Source organism: Ranitomeya imitator, chromosome 2, assembly GCF_032444005.1.
Source record: "Ranitomeya imitator isolate aRanImi1 chromosome 2, aRanImi1.pri, whole genome shotgun sequence".
In the NCBI taxonomy this organism is placed as follows: Eukaryota; Metazoa; Chordata; class Amphibia; order Anura; family Dendrobatidae; genus Ranitomeya; species Ranitomeya imitator.
In genome coordinates, this window is record NC_091283.1 from 450,226,808 (window position 1) to 450,241,610 (window position 14,803).

At 45.5% G+C, this 14,803-nt stretch overlaps 1 protein-coding gene across 6 annotated transcripts in view; it reads right to left on the reverse strand.

Moving 5' to 3' along the window:
• Nucleotides 1-13,816, reverse strand: part of UCKL1 (uridine-cytidine kinase 1 like 1) — a 48,496-nt gene extending 34,680 nt beyond the window's left edge. For 5 of the 6 annotated variants that reach the window (XM_069751086.1, XM_069751090.1, XM_069751088.1 and 2 more), the window contains exon 1: nucleotides 13,724-13,803. In XM_069751086.1, coding sequence (XP_069607187.1) covers nucleotides 13,724-13,782 — 59 coding nt within the window. In that variant the 5' untranslated portion in view covers nucleotides 13,783-13,803. Of the gene's footprint in view, nucleotides 1-13,723 lie in introns of all 6 variants that reach the window. The other variant, XM_069751087.1, reaches the window with a different exon arrangement.
• Between the last annotated feature and the right edge of the window lie 987 nt (nucleotides 13,817-14,803).

Here is a 14,803-nt window from a genome sequence, read left to right on the forward strand (position 1 = left end):
TTGTGGTGCCACAGCAGCCTGTAGCACCACAATCCCTGCTAAAGAAAGAAGACAACTAAACGTAAGTTTTATCCCTGATCCCTGCCCAATCCCCGTTCATCCACCCCAATCCCCGTTCATCCACCCCAATCCCCGTTCATCCACCCCAATCCCCCCTTCCCCCTCTTTTTACCCCCTCCACCCCCATTTGTGCCGCCTCCGTGCGCACATTTAGTAGCCGCCGAGCGTTGATTGGTGACGCAGTTCACCGATCAACGCTCGCGCTCGCTTTTTTTCCCTCGCCCCCGTTGCGCCAACTCCGTACACACATTCCGCAGCCGCCAAAGTTTGATAAGTGACGCAGTTCACTTATCAGAGTTTGTGCCTGCCGTTTTCCTTTTTTTTTTTTCACCCCCCTTTTGCGCCACCTGACTACAACCGTACGTTTTGATCACTGATCCCTGCCCAATCCCCACTTCCACCCCCATCTCCCTTCCCCCTCTTTTTACCCCCCTTTGCACCTCCTTCCGTGCGCCCATTTAACAGCCGCCGAACGTTGATTGGTGACGTAGTTCACCGATCAACGCTCGCGCTCGCTTTTTTCCCTCACCCCCGTTGCGCCAACTCCGTACACACATTCCGCAGCCGCCGAAGTTTGATAAGTGACGCAGTTCACTTATCAGAGTTTGTGCCTGCCGTTTTCCCTTTTTTTTTTTTTCACCCCCCTTTTGCGCCACCTGACTACAACCGTACGTTTTGATCACTGATCCCTGCCCAATCCACACTTCCACCCCCATCTCCCTTCCCCCTCTTTTTACCCCCCTTTGCACCTCCTTCCGTGCGCCCATTTAACAGCCGCCGAACGTTGATTGGTGACGCAGTTCACCGATCAACGCTCGCGCTCGCTTTTTTTCCCTCACCCCCGTTGCGCCAACTCCGTACACACATTCCGCAGCCGCCAAAGTTTGATAAGTGACGCAGTTCACTTATCAGAGTTTGTGCCTGCCGTTTTCCTTTTTTTTTTTTCACCCCCCTTTTGCGCCACCTGACTACAACCGTACGTTTTGATCACTGATCCCTGCCCAATCCCCACTTCCACCCCCATCTCCCTTCCCCCTCTTTTTACCCCCCTTTGCACCTCCTTCCGTGCGCCCATTTAACAGCCGCCGAGCGTTGATTGGTGACGCAGTTCACCGATCAACTCTCGCGCTCGCTTTTTTCCCTTCAGCCTTTTTGCGCAACCTCCGTACACACATCCCGCAGCCGCCAAACTTTGATAAGTGACGCAGTTCTCTTATCAGAGTTTGTGCCTGCCTTTTTTTTTTTTTTTACAGGTTTTTCTTCTCCTTTTAGCATTTTCTTTTCAGATAAGTTTGCACAAATCACTATCCCCCCACACATACACATACAGTTATCAATAAAGTGCACCCAATCACCATATTCACACAAAAATGTCCCGCTCGTCCCGTTCGTCCCAACAGCGCTATTCATTGGAGGAGGCATATGCTTTCCTTGCCTCCGACACTGATAGCGAGGGAGAGGATCCCACTTTTCTTCACTTTTCTGATTCTTCATCCTCTTCCTCCTCCTCCTCCTCTTCCTCCTCCTCCTCCTCTTCCTCCTCGGGTCCTGCGGAACCACCACGCAGACGCCCCAGGACAGAAGATGAGGCAGCCCCCACCACTCCTGAACCAGCGCTCCCCACTGCGGAACCCACATGGACCTCGCCCCCCGAAAATTACGAGCCACTGATTCCTGATTTTGTGGCAGAATCAGGAATCAAGTTTGACACCACGGGCCTCACAGAAACAGACTTTTTCAAAGTCTTTTTCTCTGAGGATTTTATTAACCTCATGGTGGAGCAAACTAATTTGTATGCTCGTCAATTTTTGGAGCAAAACCCCGGTACATCATTTTCCAACTGGTCTCCTGTAGACGCAGTTGAAATGATGCAGTTTTGGGGCCTGGTCCTCCACATGGGGATCGTGAAGAAGCCAGAAATGCGGCAATATTGGAGTGTAGATGTTTTATATAACACTCCAGTATTCCGAATGGCCATGGTTCGGAGACGTTTTGAGGCCATCCATAAATTCCTGCATTATTCCGATAATGCACAGTGTCCCGCACGAGATGACCCCAACTTTGACCGTCTGTTCAAAGTTCGGCCGGTCATCGAACACTTCAACAAAAAGTTTTCTGAAGTGTACGTGCCCAAAAGGGACATCTGCGTGGATGAGTCCTTGGTCCATTTTAAGGGGCGGCTCGGATTCCGTCAATACCTGCCCAACAAAAGGGCCAGGTACGGAATCAAACTCTACAAGCTGTGTGAGAGTGCCTCAGGGTACATCCACAGGTTTAGAGTGTATGAAGGGAAGGACAGCAGGATTGAACCCCCTGAGTGTCCTCCTGTCCTGGGAGTGAGTGGGAAGATCGTGTGGGATTTGGTGCACCCACTGCTGGATAAAGGTTATCACCTCTATACTGATAACTTTTATACCAGCATCCCACTCTACAAATCCCTCTCTGCGCGAGGTACCGCAGCCTGCGGTACTGTGCGCAAAAATCAGAGAGGCCTCCCAAAGACGCTACTTCGGCAGATGCTCAGAAAAGGTGAGAGCAAGGCCCAATGTAGCGACCACCTGCTGGTGGTCAAGTACAAGGACAAGAGGGATGTCCTTCTCTTGACCACCATACATGGTGATGGCAGAGCCCTCAGCACTGTACGGGGTACCTCTACACAGGTCTGCAAACCGGACTGTGTACTGGGCTACAACAAAAGCATGGGGGGGGTTGATCTCTCTGATCAACTCCTCCAACCATACAGTGCTTTGAGAAAGGCCAAGGTGTGGTACAAAAAGTTGGCCGTCCACATCGTACAAATGGCAATGCTCAACGCTTTCCTGCTGTTACGATGTGCACGCCACACCGATACGTCGTACCTTCAGTTCCAGGAGGTAGTGGTTAAGGCCCTGATATTTGGTACTCCGGAAGGAGAGGGCCCCAGTACTTCCGGAACTGAAGGTGCTCGTATCGTACCAGGCCAGCATTTTCCGGGGGTGGTCCCGCCAACCGGCAGAAAAGGTAAGCCGCAAAAAAGGTGCCGAGTGTGTTACAAAAGGGGAATACGCAAGGACACCATTTATCAATGCGACACCTGCCCCGAAAAACCTGGCCTGTGTATGAAGGATTGCTTCAGATTGTACCACACCTCCATGCACTACTAATTTACTTTACAAGAAAGCGTACATTAGTTCCAAAAAGGGGGCACATCTAGATAAGTTCCTTGGGGGGGGTCTAGGTTCCAAAATGATGTCACTTGTGGGTTTTTTTTACTGTTTAGGCACATCAGGGGCTCTGCAAACGGAACATGACGACCGCAGACAATTTCTGCATTCCAAAACGTCACAACTTCCCTTTCGAGCCCCAACGTGTGCCTAAACAGTTTTTTCCCACATATGGCGTACCAGCGTAATCAGGACAATTTGGACAACAACTTTTGATGTCCAATTTCTCCTGTTACCTTTGGGAAAATTAAAAATTGGGGACTAAAATATCATTTTTGTGGGAAAAAATAGGATTTTTTATTTTCACGCCTGGGCATTATAAACTTTAGTGAAGCACGTGGGGGTTCAAATTTCTCACCACACAACTAGATAAGTTCCTTAGGGGGTACAGTTTCCAAAATGGGGTCACTTGTGGGGGGTTTCTACTGTTTAGTCACATCAGGGGCTCTGCAAATGGAACATGATGCCAGCAGAACATTCCATCAAAGTCTGCATTCCAAAACGTCACTACTTCCCTTTCGAGCCCCAACGTGTGCCCAAACAGTAGTTCCTCCCCACATATGGGGTATCAGCGTACTCAGGACAAATTGGACAACAACTTTGGGGGTCCAATTTCTCCTGGTACCCTTGGGAAAATTAAAAATTGGGGACTAAAATATCATTTTTGTGGGAAAAAATAGGATTTTTTATTTTCACACCTGGGCATTATAAAGTTTAGTGAAGCACGTGGGGGTTCAAAATTCTCACCACACAACTAGATAAGTTCCTTAGGGGGTACAGTTTCCAAAATGGGGTCACTTGTGGGGGGTTTCTACTGTTTAGTCACATCAGGGGCTCTGCAAATGGAACATGATGCCAGCAGAACATTCCATCAAAGTCTGCATTCCAAAACGTCACTACTTCCCTTTCGAGCCCCAACGTGTGCCCAAACAGTAGTTCCTCCCCACATATGGGGTATCAGCGTACTCAGGACAAATTGGACAACAACTTTTGGGGTCCAATTTCTCCTGGTACCCTTGGGAAAATTAAAAATTGGGGACTAAAATATCATTTTTGTAGGAAAAAATAGGATTTTTTATTTTCACGCCTGGGCATTATATACTTTAGTGAAGCACGTGGGGGTTCAAAATTCTCACCACACAACTAGATAAGTTCCTTAGAGGGTCTAGTTTCCAAAATGGGGTCACTTGTGGGGGGTTTCCACTGTTTAGGCACATCATGGGCTCTCCAAACGCGACATGGCGTCCGATCTCAATTCCAGCCAAAGTTAGCTTGAAAAAGTCAAACGGCGCTCCTTTCCTTCTGAGCCCTGCCATGCGCCCAAACAGTGGTTCCCCCCAAATATGGGGTATCAGCGTACTCAGGACAAATTGGACAACAACTTTTGGGGTCCAATTTCTCCTTTTACCCTTGAGAAAATAAAAAATTGGGGACTAAACGATCATGTTTGTGGAAAAAAATAGGAATTTTTTTTTTCACGCCAGGGCGTTATAAACTTTCGTGAAGCACTTGGGGGATAAAAGTGCTCATGACACATCTAGATAAGTTCCTTAGGGGGTCTAGTTTCCAAAATGGGGTCACTTGTGGGGGGTTTCCACTGTTTAGGCACATCAGGGGGTCGCCAAACGCGACATGGCGTCCGATCTCAATTCCAGCCAAAGTTAGCTTGAAACAGTCAAACGGCGCTCCTTTCCTTCTGAGCCCTGCCATGCGCCCAAACAGTGGTCCCCCCCACATATGGGGTATCAGCGTACTCAGGACAAATTGGACAACAACTTTTGGGGTCCAATTTCTCCTTTTACCCTTGAGAAAATAAAAAATTGGGGACTAAACGATCATGTTTGTGGAAAAAATAGGAATTTTTTTTTTCACGCCCGGGCGTTATAAACTTTCGTGAAGCACTTGGGGGATAAAAGTGCTCATGACACATCTAGATAAGTTCCTTAGGGGGTCTAGTTTCCAAAATGGGGTCATTTGTGGGGGGTTTCCACTGTTTAGGCACATCAGGGGGTCGCCAAACGCGACATGGCGTCCGATCTCAATTCCAGCCAAATTTAGCTTGAAAAAGTCAAACGGCGCTCCTTTCCTTCTGAGCCCTGCCATGCGCCCACACAGTGGTCCCCCCCCACATATGGGGTATCAGCGTACTCAGGACAAATTGGACAACAACTTTTGGGGTCCAATTTCTCCTTTTACCCTTGAGAAAATAAAAAATTGGGGACTAAACGATCATGTTTGTGGAAAAAATAGGAATTTTTTTTTTCACGCCCGGGCGTTATAAACTTTCGTGAATAACTTGGGGGATAAAAGTGCTCATGACACATCTAGATAAGTTCCTTAGGGGGTCTAGTTTCCAAAATAGGGTCACTTGTGGGGGGTTTCCACTGTTTAGGCACATCAGGGGGTCGCCAAACGCGACATGGCGTCCGATCTCAATTCCAGCCAAATTTAGCTTGAAAAAGTCAAACGGCGCTCCTTTCCTTCTGAGCCCTGCCATGCGCCCAAAAAGTGGTTCCCCCTCACATGTGGGGTATCAGCGTACTCAGGATAAATTGGACAACAACTTTTGAGGTCCATTTTCTCTTTTTACCCTTGGGAAATTAAAAAGATTATTGCTGAAAGATCATTTTTGTGACTAAAAAGTAAAATGTTAATTTTTTCCTTCCATGTTGCTTCTGCTGCTGTGAATCACCTGAAGGGTTAATAAACTTCTTGAATGTGGTTTTGAGCACCTTGAGGGGTGCAGTTTTTAGAATGGTGTCGCTTTTGGGTATTTTCTGCCATATAGACCCTTCAAAATGACTTCAAATGTGAGGTGGTCCCTAAAAAAAATGGTTTTGTAAATTTGGTTGTAAAAATGAGAAATTGCTGGTCAAATTTTAACCCTTATAACTTCCTTGAAAAAAAAAAGTTTGTTTCAAAAATTGTGCTGATGTAAAGTAGACATGTGGGAAATGTTATTTATTAACTATATTGTGTCACATAACTCTCTGGTTTAACAGAATAAAAATTCAAAGTTGGAAAATTGTGAAATTTTCAAAATTTTCACCAAATTTCCGTTTTTTTCACAAATAAACGCAAGTTATATCGAAGAAATTTTAGCACTATCATGAAGTACAATATGTTACAAGAAAACAATCTCAGAATCGCTAAGATCCGTTGAAGCGTTTCGGAGTTATAACCTCATAAAGGGACAGTGGTCAGAATTGTAAAAATTGGCCTGGTCATTAACGTGCAAACCACCCTTGGGGGTAAAGGGGTTAAGCAGCATCAGTCATCTCTGACCGAGAACCACAGGTGGCGTCACAAACTTTCCTTATTTCCACAACCCCTTTAAAGACCGTCCCTTTTACTTGGGCGCCCAGGGCCACGGATCGGGTCGCTGCCACCGTGACCACCCCTTTAATTGCGACCGGACCCGTTACAGAGTACCCCACGGTCCTGATGGGCGACTCATTGTCGTCCTTCTGTAAAGCTGGAAATAACACAATTTATTACCGTGCCGACAGATCACCCTCTTACACAAACTGCAGGGGGAGCCCAGAATCAGGAACTTCTCTTTGTCTGGCATGAAGCATCTTCATTAACTTAAAACACAGATTAAAAAAAGAAACACAAGATGGATTTCTCCAACCCAGGTATCATTTTAATCGGTGCAATAGCGCCACCCTGACAATGTTGGCTATGACGGGATGATATGGGATATCAGGGGTAGTAGTCCGGTGGCTCTGGCTGATGGGATGATATGGGATATTAGGGGTAGTAGTCCGGTGGCTCTGGCTGAAGGGATGGTGTGGGATATTAGGGGTAGTAGTCCGGTGGCTCTGATGGGATGGTGTGGGATATTAGGGGCAGTAAGACGGTGGCTCTGATGGGATGATGTGGGATATTAGGGGTAGTAATCCGCTGGCTCTGGCTGATGGGATGATGGATATTAGGGCCAGTAATTTGGTGGCTCTGACGGGATGATGTGGGATGTTAGGGGTAGTAGTCCGGTGGCTCTGGCTGACAGGATGATGTGGGATATTAGGGGTAGTATAACCCCTGGCAAAAATTATGGAATCACCGGCCTTGGAGGATGTTCATTCAGTTGTTTAATTTTGTAGAAAAAAAAAAAAAAGCAAATCACAGACATGGCACAAAACTAAAATCATTTCAAATTGCAACTTTCTGGCTTTAAGAAACACTAAAAGAAATCAAGAACAAAAAATGTGGTAGTCAGTAATGGTTATTTTTTGTAACCAAGCATAGGGGAAAAATTATGGAATCACTCAATCATGAGGGGAAAAAAAATGATGGAATCATGAAAAACAGACAAACAAAAAAACACTCCAAAACATCACAAGTATTTTTTTTGCACCACCTCTGGCTTTTATAACCGCTTGTAGTCTCTGAGGCATGGATTTAATGAGTGTCTAACAGTACTCTTCATCAGTCTGACTCCAATTTTCTCTGATTGCTGTTGCCAGATCAGCTTTGCAGGTTGGAGCCTTGTCATGGACCATTTTCTTCAACTTCCACCAAAGATTTTCAATTGGATTGAGATCCGGACTATTTGCAGGCCATGACATTGACCTTAGGTGTCTTTTTTCAAGGAATGTTTTCACAGTTTTTGCTCTATGGCAGGATGCATTATCATCTTGAAAAATGATTTCATCATCCCCAAACATCCCTTCAATTCATGGGATAAGAAAAGTGTCCAAAATATCAAGATAAACTTGTGCATTTATTGAAGATGTAATGACAGCCATCTCCCCAGTGCCTTTACCTGACATGCAGCCCCATATTATCAATGACTGTGGGAATTTGCATGTTCTCTTCAGGCAGTCATCTTTATAAATCTCATTGGAACAGCACCAAACAAAGGTTCCAGCATCATCACCGTGCCCAATGCAGATTCACGATTCATCACTGAATATGACTTTCATCCAGTCATCCACAGTCCACGATTGCTATTGTAACCTTGTCTTTTTCTGTTTAGGTGGTAATGATGGCTTTCGTTTAGCTTTTCTGTATGTAAATCCATTTCCTTTAGGCAGTTTCTTACAGTTTGGTCACAGACGTTGACTCCAGTTTCCACCCATTCGTTCCTCATTTGTTTTGTTGTGCATTTCCTGTTTTGGATACATATGGCTTGAAGTTTCTGGTCTTGACGCTTTGATGTTTTCCTTGGTCTACCAGTATGTTTGCCTTTAACAACCTTCCCATGTTTGTATTTGGTCCAGATTTTAGACACAGTGGGCTGTGAACAACCAACATCTTTTGCAACATTGCGTGATGATTTACCCTCTTTTAAGAGTTTGATAATCCTCTCCTTTGTTTCAATTGACATCTCTCCTGTTGGAGCCATGATTCATGTCAGTCCACTTGGTGCAACAGCTCTCCAAGGTGTGATCACTCCTTTTAAGATGCAGACTAACGAGCACATCTAATTTGATGCAGGTGTTAGTTTTGGGAATGAAAATTTACAGGGCGATTCCATAATTTTTTTTCCTCATAATTGAGTGACTCCATAATTTGTCCCCTATTCTTGGTTACAAAAAGTAACCATTACTGACTACCACATCTTTTGTTCTTGATTTCTCTTACTGTTTCTTAAAGCCAGAAAGTTGCCATTTGAAATGACTTTAGTTTTGTGCCATGTCTGTGATCTGCATTTTTTCTACAAAATTAAACAACTGAATGAACATCCCCCAAGGTCGGGGATTCCAATTTTTGCCAGGAGTTGTAATCCGGTAGCTCTGACGAGATGATGTGGGATATTAGGGGTAGTAGTCCGGTGGCTCTGGCTGATGGGATGATGTGGGAAATCTGTTCATCTTTGCAACCGGAAGGAAAAACCAAAAATGTTGTTTACCAAAAGGCTCTTGAATGATTTGAAAATAAAATAATATCAATATTTTGGTAATCATTTTGTTAATTTGTGTTGCAAATCTGTAGTGTTGAATATATGATGTGAAATGTTTTTATGTGCAATATAATCATTATAATTTGTTATAACTAACCACAGTTTGTTACTATGCACGGGCAACGCCGAGCTCTTCAGATAAAAAAAAAAAGAAGTGCAGGACAGCATCCAATCCGGGTGAAAGATCATAAGTTCTTTATTATGCCAGATACATCTTTCCCCCGGATTGGATGCTGTCCTTCACTTCTTTTTGGTGTCTACTTTTCCATTGGGTCCAGTGGAACCAGGACTTGCATTCATAAATCTGTAGTGCTGTCAACTATTTTTTTTTAACTTCTGAGCTCTTCAGTTAGTCCTGTAATAAAAGGACAACTGAGAAATTGAAAAAAAAAAAAGCTTGTGACGTCCCCACAGTGCTGAGCCGCTAATTGTAGACAGGATGCATGGTGATTGACAGCTCATTCACGCTGCAGAACATCATTCTTATAAACACAAAGTATCTAAGGCCTTTTCCATCATTGAAGGATAGCGCAGGCTACCACTTAGATCTGTCAGTGCAGTATACATTAGGTGCAGGTGCATATAGTTGATGGCCGTTTTGTGCCACGCTGTGTTTCGTCTGGCCTATGATGAAGCACAGTGCAGCGCGAAACGGCTGTCGACTACATGCACCAGCTTCCTCCGGCAGTATCGTAGCTACCATATTAATTTAAACAAAATAAAGATACACTTATGGAGAGTGCGGCTTTTTCTTTCTTCCTTAGTATACAGAGTGTGAATACTCCGTTAGGGTATATGCACATGCAGTGTTTCTGCTGCAGGTTTTTCTGCAGCAAAAGTCAGTGTTGGCAGGAAAGATGCTGCGTAAAATAAAATATGCATGTTTTTAAATGTGTTTTATTTCCCTATTCATTCAAAGGGGTGAAAAAGTGACATGCTGCAAGTTTAAAAAAACAAAAAAAATGCACCGCAGCAGGATAATGGATAAAACTATCGGACGTCTTTAGATAATGAGCAAAATGTATATTTAGTGGCTTGTATATAAAGTTTAGTGCACCTTGCCTTGCTGGTAAAAGTGAGAAGGGGTTATGAGCTAACTGACATTTTCACCCTGAAAAAAGTTGTATATCACTGCACACAATGTCCCCTCATCCTCGTACCATTTTCCTCCCAGGCTAGCTTTAAAGAGAAGCAACAAAGATCCGGCCCTGAGCGGCTATGTGATTTGAGGACCCCCGACACAAGTTCGGGGCACGTCACCAAATCAGAAGGATCCACAGGGTTGCTGGGGACACGTTACGGTGTTCCAAAACAAACCCCCCAATGATATTAGCAAGTTACATCTTCTACCATGACATAGTCAGTATGAGGCGGTTGTTCTTGGCAGGGCTGTGAAGTCGGAGTCATGGAAATTGAGGAGTCGGAGGTTTGGCTTACCGACTCCACAGTCCTGGTTCTCGGCCATCTCCAGTACTCCTATAGAGATGACTGGAGCGTTGGTAAGCAAGTCCGGCCACGGCTCCATTCACACTGAAGGACATGTCAGACCCGGTTCTCCCAGCAGTTAGACCCCCACCGGTAAGCAAGATACCACCCATGCTATAAAGTGGAGATAATGTCTAAAGATGAGAATAACCCTTCACGCTTGGCACATGTATTAGATGTCACGGCACATATTATGACATAACATAGGCTTCCAGTAAATGTTTCCTGCTGGATTGCCCACCTATACCGTACCGACGTGCACAGCCACTATTCCTACTTATCCTATAAGGACATGTGAAAATACCCCAATGTGATATGAACAAAGCAAAGCCAAATGGAAAATGACACGACCGTACGCTGAGCCCACCAACGCGTTTTACATTGCTATAGTCATAAAGATCCATGCTACAAATCATCCCCATCCCCCAATAGTCCTGAAGCTTCAGCCCCCCCATAACTAGCATACATGGGGCCCATCCTTACCGCATGCTCCTCTACAGGGGTTTCCTAGCTGGATCACATGGAGGACACATCCGAACATTGCAGGACAGCAGGTTTATTTAGTGAAGGGAAGATGGAGTAGTGTCAGGAGGAGGGGACGTCATATGATCCTCAAGGCATCACTGCAAAGCTCCAAAAGTGTCTGTCATGGCAGCCACATAACAGTTCTGACACAGGGCAACATAAACAAGAGCACAACTGGGCAGCGTTCTAAGAGATGGCCACGATACATGGGACTCAGGGCTATAGGGACAGTAAGAACTATCTAGGGCAGGGCGCGGAGCAGGTAAGCTGTACTCACCTGGTGTGTGCCCGGAGATCCCAACACCCCGTCACCCCCGAACCAGGGCACAGGGGCAGACTCATCCCGATAAAAGCCTGTGTGTCCCTCTCAAGTAGGGATTATGTTCCAGGCTGATATTAATAGCCTGGAAGATATAAATATGGTAACATGGCTGTGCTGTGCAAAACACACGGAACCAATCACAACTAACATGCCAGGTCACAGGACGCGCGGCAGTCATCACATCTCCCCAGAACTCAGAACGGGGCAAATGGGCCTGGAAATGCCCAAACCAGCACATCACTGAAAATCAGCAAGTCCCAACGGGTGACATATGACGCCTACTACACAGCACTGATCCTGCGGGAGCGCCCCCTATGGAGCTGCGAGGCAGATGTACAAGTAGCATCCTATGTATATACATCGGTAGGGTCCCATGGCTGCGAGAATTTAGGTCAATCCTTAGTCAGCGGACGGACTCAGCTGTCAGAGCCGCGACCTGATGACATCTGCTACAGGACACAAAGCCAAAACGCTGTAATCCGGAGTCACGGTGACATCACTGTACTACAACCCCCATCATCCGCTCCGATAATTTCTCCCGGCAAGGATAGAAACATCTTATGTCGTGGCTCTAGTAACGTCATCTACACCTAAAGGGGTCTGACAACTTTCAATACATGTTTCTTCCCTTGTTTCTGCTTGCTGTCAGTGAATAGGAACATTCTTCTTTACACCCAGATCAGATATAGTACTCGGGTTATTACAGTTGTACATTACATCACAGTCTTAAATAATCTTAAGAGTTAAAAGCCTATCCTGTATAACTTCTACATCGTTGGGGGGCCCGACCGCTGGGACTCCTAACAATCATCAGAATGGGAGACATTAACCCTTGTGTACATGCTTGACTGTTGCTCCATTCATTCTCTATGAGGCAGCTGAAACGTTGTATTCAGCTTTCCTGTAGTCCTACCACAGTGATGCTGTATATAGGAAAAAATCTGCGTCTCCTAAGATGCCGGCCAAAATCTGTTTGTCAGAAAAGAAACGGGTATTTAGACCTTTAGCTAGCCCCTAGAATCACAGCAAGTGGGCATCCAAATGAACGCATGGGCAAGGCTGTAGGGCTTAAATTACACTGATAGTGATTGACAGCAGAACTTAAGAGGTTAGCAGCAGCAATCAGCAGTAATGCCAGCCGCTGCTGGTAAGGGCAGATACCAGCTATGTAATATAGCCATCATCTGCCCTGTGTGGGGCGGGATCAGCTCCTGAGCCTGCGCCAAACACCCTGACACACTCCATGATGTAATGGTACGTGATGACGTATTAAGGGGTTAAAGCTCCCAATGTATGGCCGTCTCATGAGCCCTATGACTTGCTCAGCTTAGGAGTGTCTGACTTTCTATTGCATCCCCACTCTGCTGTGTGCGCACTCCTGTCTCCTGGGGTCTTTTAAGTGATTGATGGGGACCCTCATCTAACACAAATAAAAAATATCCAAAAAAATATAATAACTCTTTAAAAATCATTGTTCTCGGCAGCACGTGTTACTGTGTGCACAGGAGCAGTGATGCTGAGAATAACGACAGTTTACAAGCACAGAGCATCCATTACCGATTGTCCTGTGTGCACGGGAAGTGTGGCCGGGCTATTTAAACAGGCGATCAAACCATCACCGATCAATTTCTATATAGTCCATCGGCGGTCATTTAATGGTGAGTAAACGCAGCCTCAGTCTGTACCACAGGAATCTGACACCGCGTCATGGCCAATCGGATCTATCAGGATTTATTAGTTATGGAAGCCATGACGCCAATGTGAACAGGGCATGTGGTCACTCCCGATTTTCAGCGTGCATTTTAGTCACTGACAGCAAGCCGAGATCCTAACATTCAGACATCAATACAAAGTATGTCAGTAATTTGCAAACCTTACTAATGACCTGGCACTTACCATGTCTGCCTCTGCTCATTGCTATGTGCACAGCAGAGAGGATTAAGGAGAAAAAAAATCTTAGTGCCGCAAAAATGGCCCCTAAATCCAATGGCCCGATCTGTGAGAATGAATAGCGAGGACTATAGGGTGCTGCAGCTTTGCTGTAGAACTAGAAGTCTCAGCATTCTACCTGAATGACTGAGCTGGGATTTGCAGTTCCACAACAACTGTTGCAATACAGAGACACAGCAATGACCCCCAAAGTCCTACAATGTCCCCTCCTTCAGCAGTACTGTAGTTAGTCCACACCAATATTTCCTCAGGAACTCGTCTCCCTCTCACCTTTCCTTGCCCCCAGATTGTGCCTCCTTCCCAGACCGGACCCTCTCAGGATCCGCCATTGCAAGGGAATGTAAAAAAAAAAAAAAAAGCAGGCGTTGTGGAGGCTGTTGGGAATTGTAGTTCAAGGCAGACGCTTAATAGATCCTAAAGCTTTAGATTAAACTACAACTCCCGGCAGCCACCGCGGCAGTAAGCGACGCTAAAACGGGACTGCCGCAGTATTGTTGCCTAGGTTACCAAATACAAGCAGGCATGGGAGCAGATGGCTTCTATAGGCCTCACAGAGTCAGTGTGATAATATAGACACGTGACAGCAGCCTGTGACTTATCTTTTCTATGTGTGCGCACACGGGCAGCCATATTGACCCAGAGATTAGGCGTCAGAGCAGTAACCAATAGGAAAACGAGTTCCAATCACCTCACAGACAGATGTAAACATGAATGCCGGGGACAGTGCAGGATTAACCCCTTAAAGACCAAGTCACTTTTTGACCACTGTCACTTTATGAGGTTATATCTCTGGTACGCTTCAACGGATCCCGGTGATTCTGACATTGTTTTTTCTTGACATATTGTACTTCATGTTAATGGTAAAAAATTCTTGCGTTTATTTCTGAAAAAAGAAGTATGGCGAAAATGTTGAAAATTTCAAACTTTGTGATTTAATGGCATAAAAATTCAGAGCTATGTCACGCAAAATACTTAAAGGGAACCTGTCACCTGAATTTGGCGGGACTGGTTTTGGGTCATATGGGCGGAGTTTTTGGGTGTTTGATTCACCCTTTCCTTACCCGCTGGCTGCATGCTGGCCGCAATATTGGGTTGAAGTTCATACTGTGTCCTCCGTAGTACACGCCTGCGCAAGGCAATCTTGCCTTGCGTAGGCGTGTACTACAGAGGACAGAGGATGAACTTCAATCCAATATTTCGGCCAGCATGCAGCCAGCGGGTAAGGAAAGGGTGAATCAAACACCCAAAAACTCCGCCCATATGACCCAAAACCCGTCCCGCCAAATTCAGGTGACAGGTTCCCTTTAATAAGTAACATTTTCCACGTCTCTACATCAGCACAATTTTTGA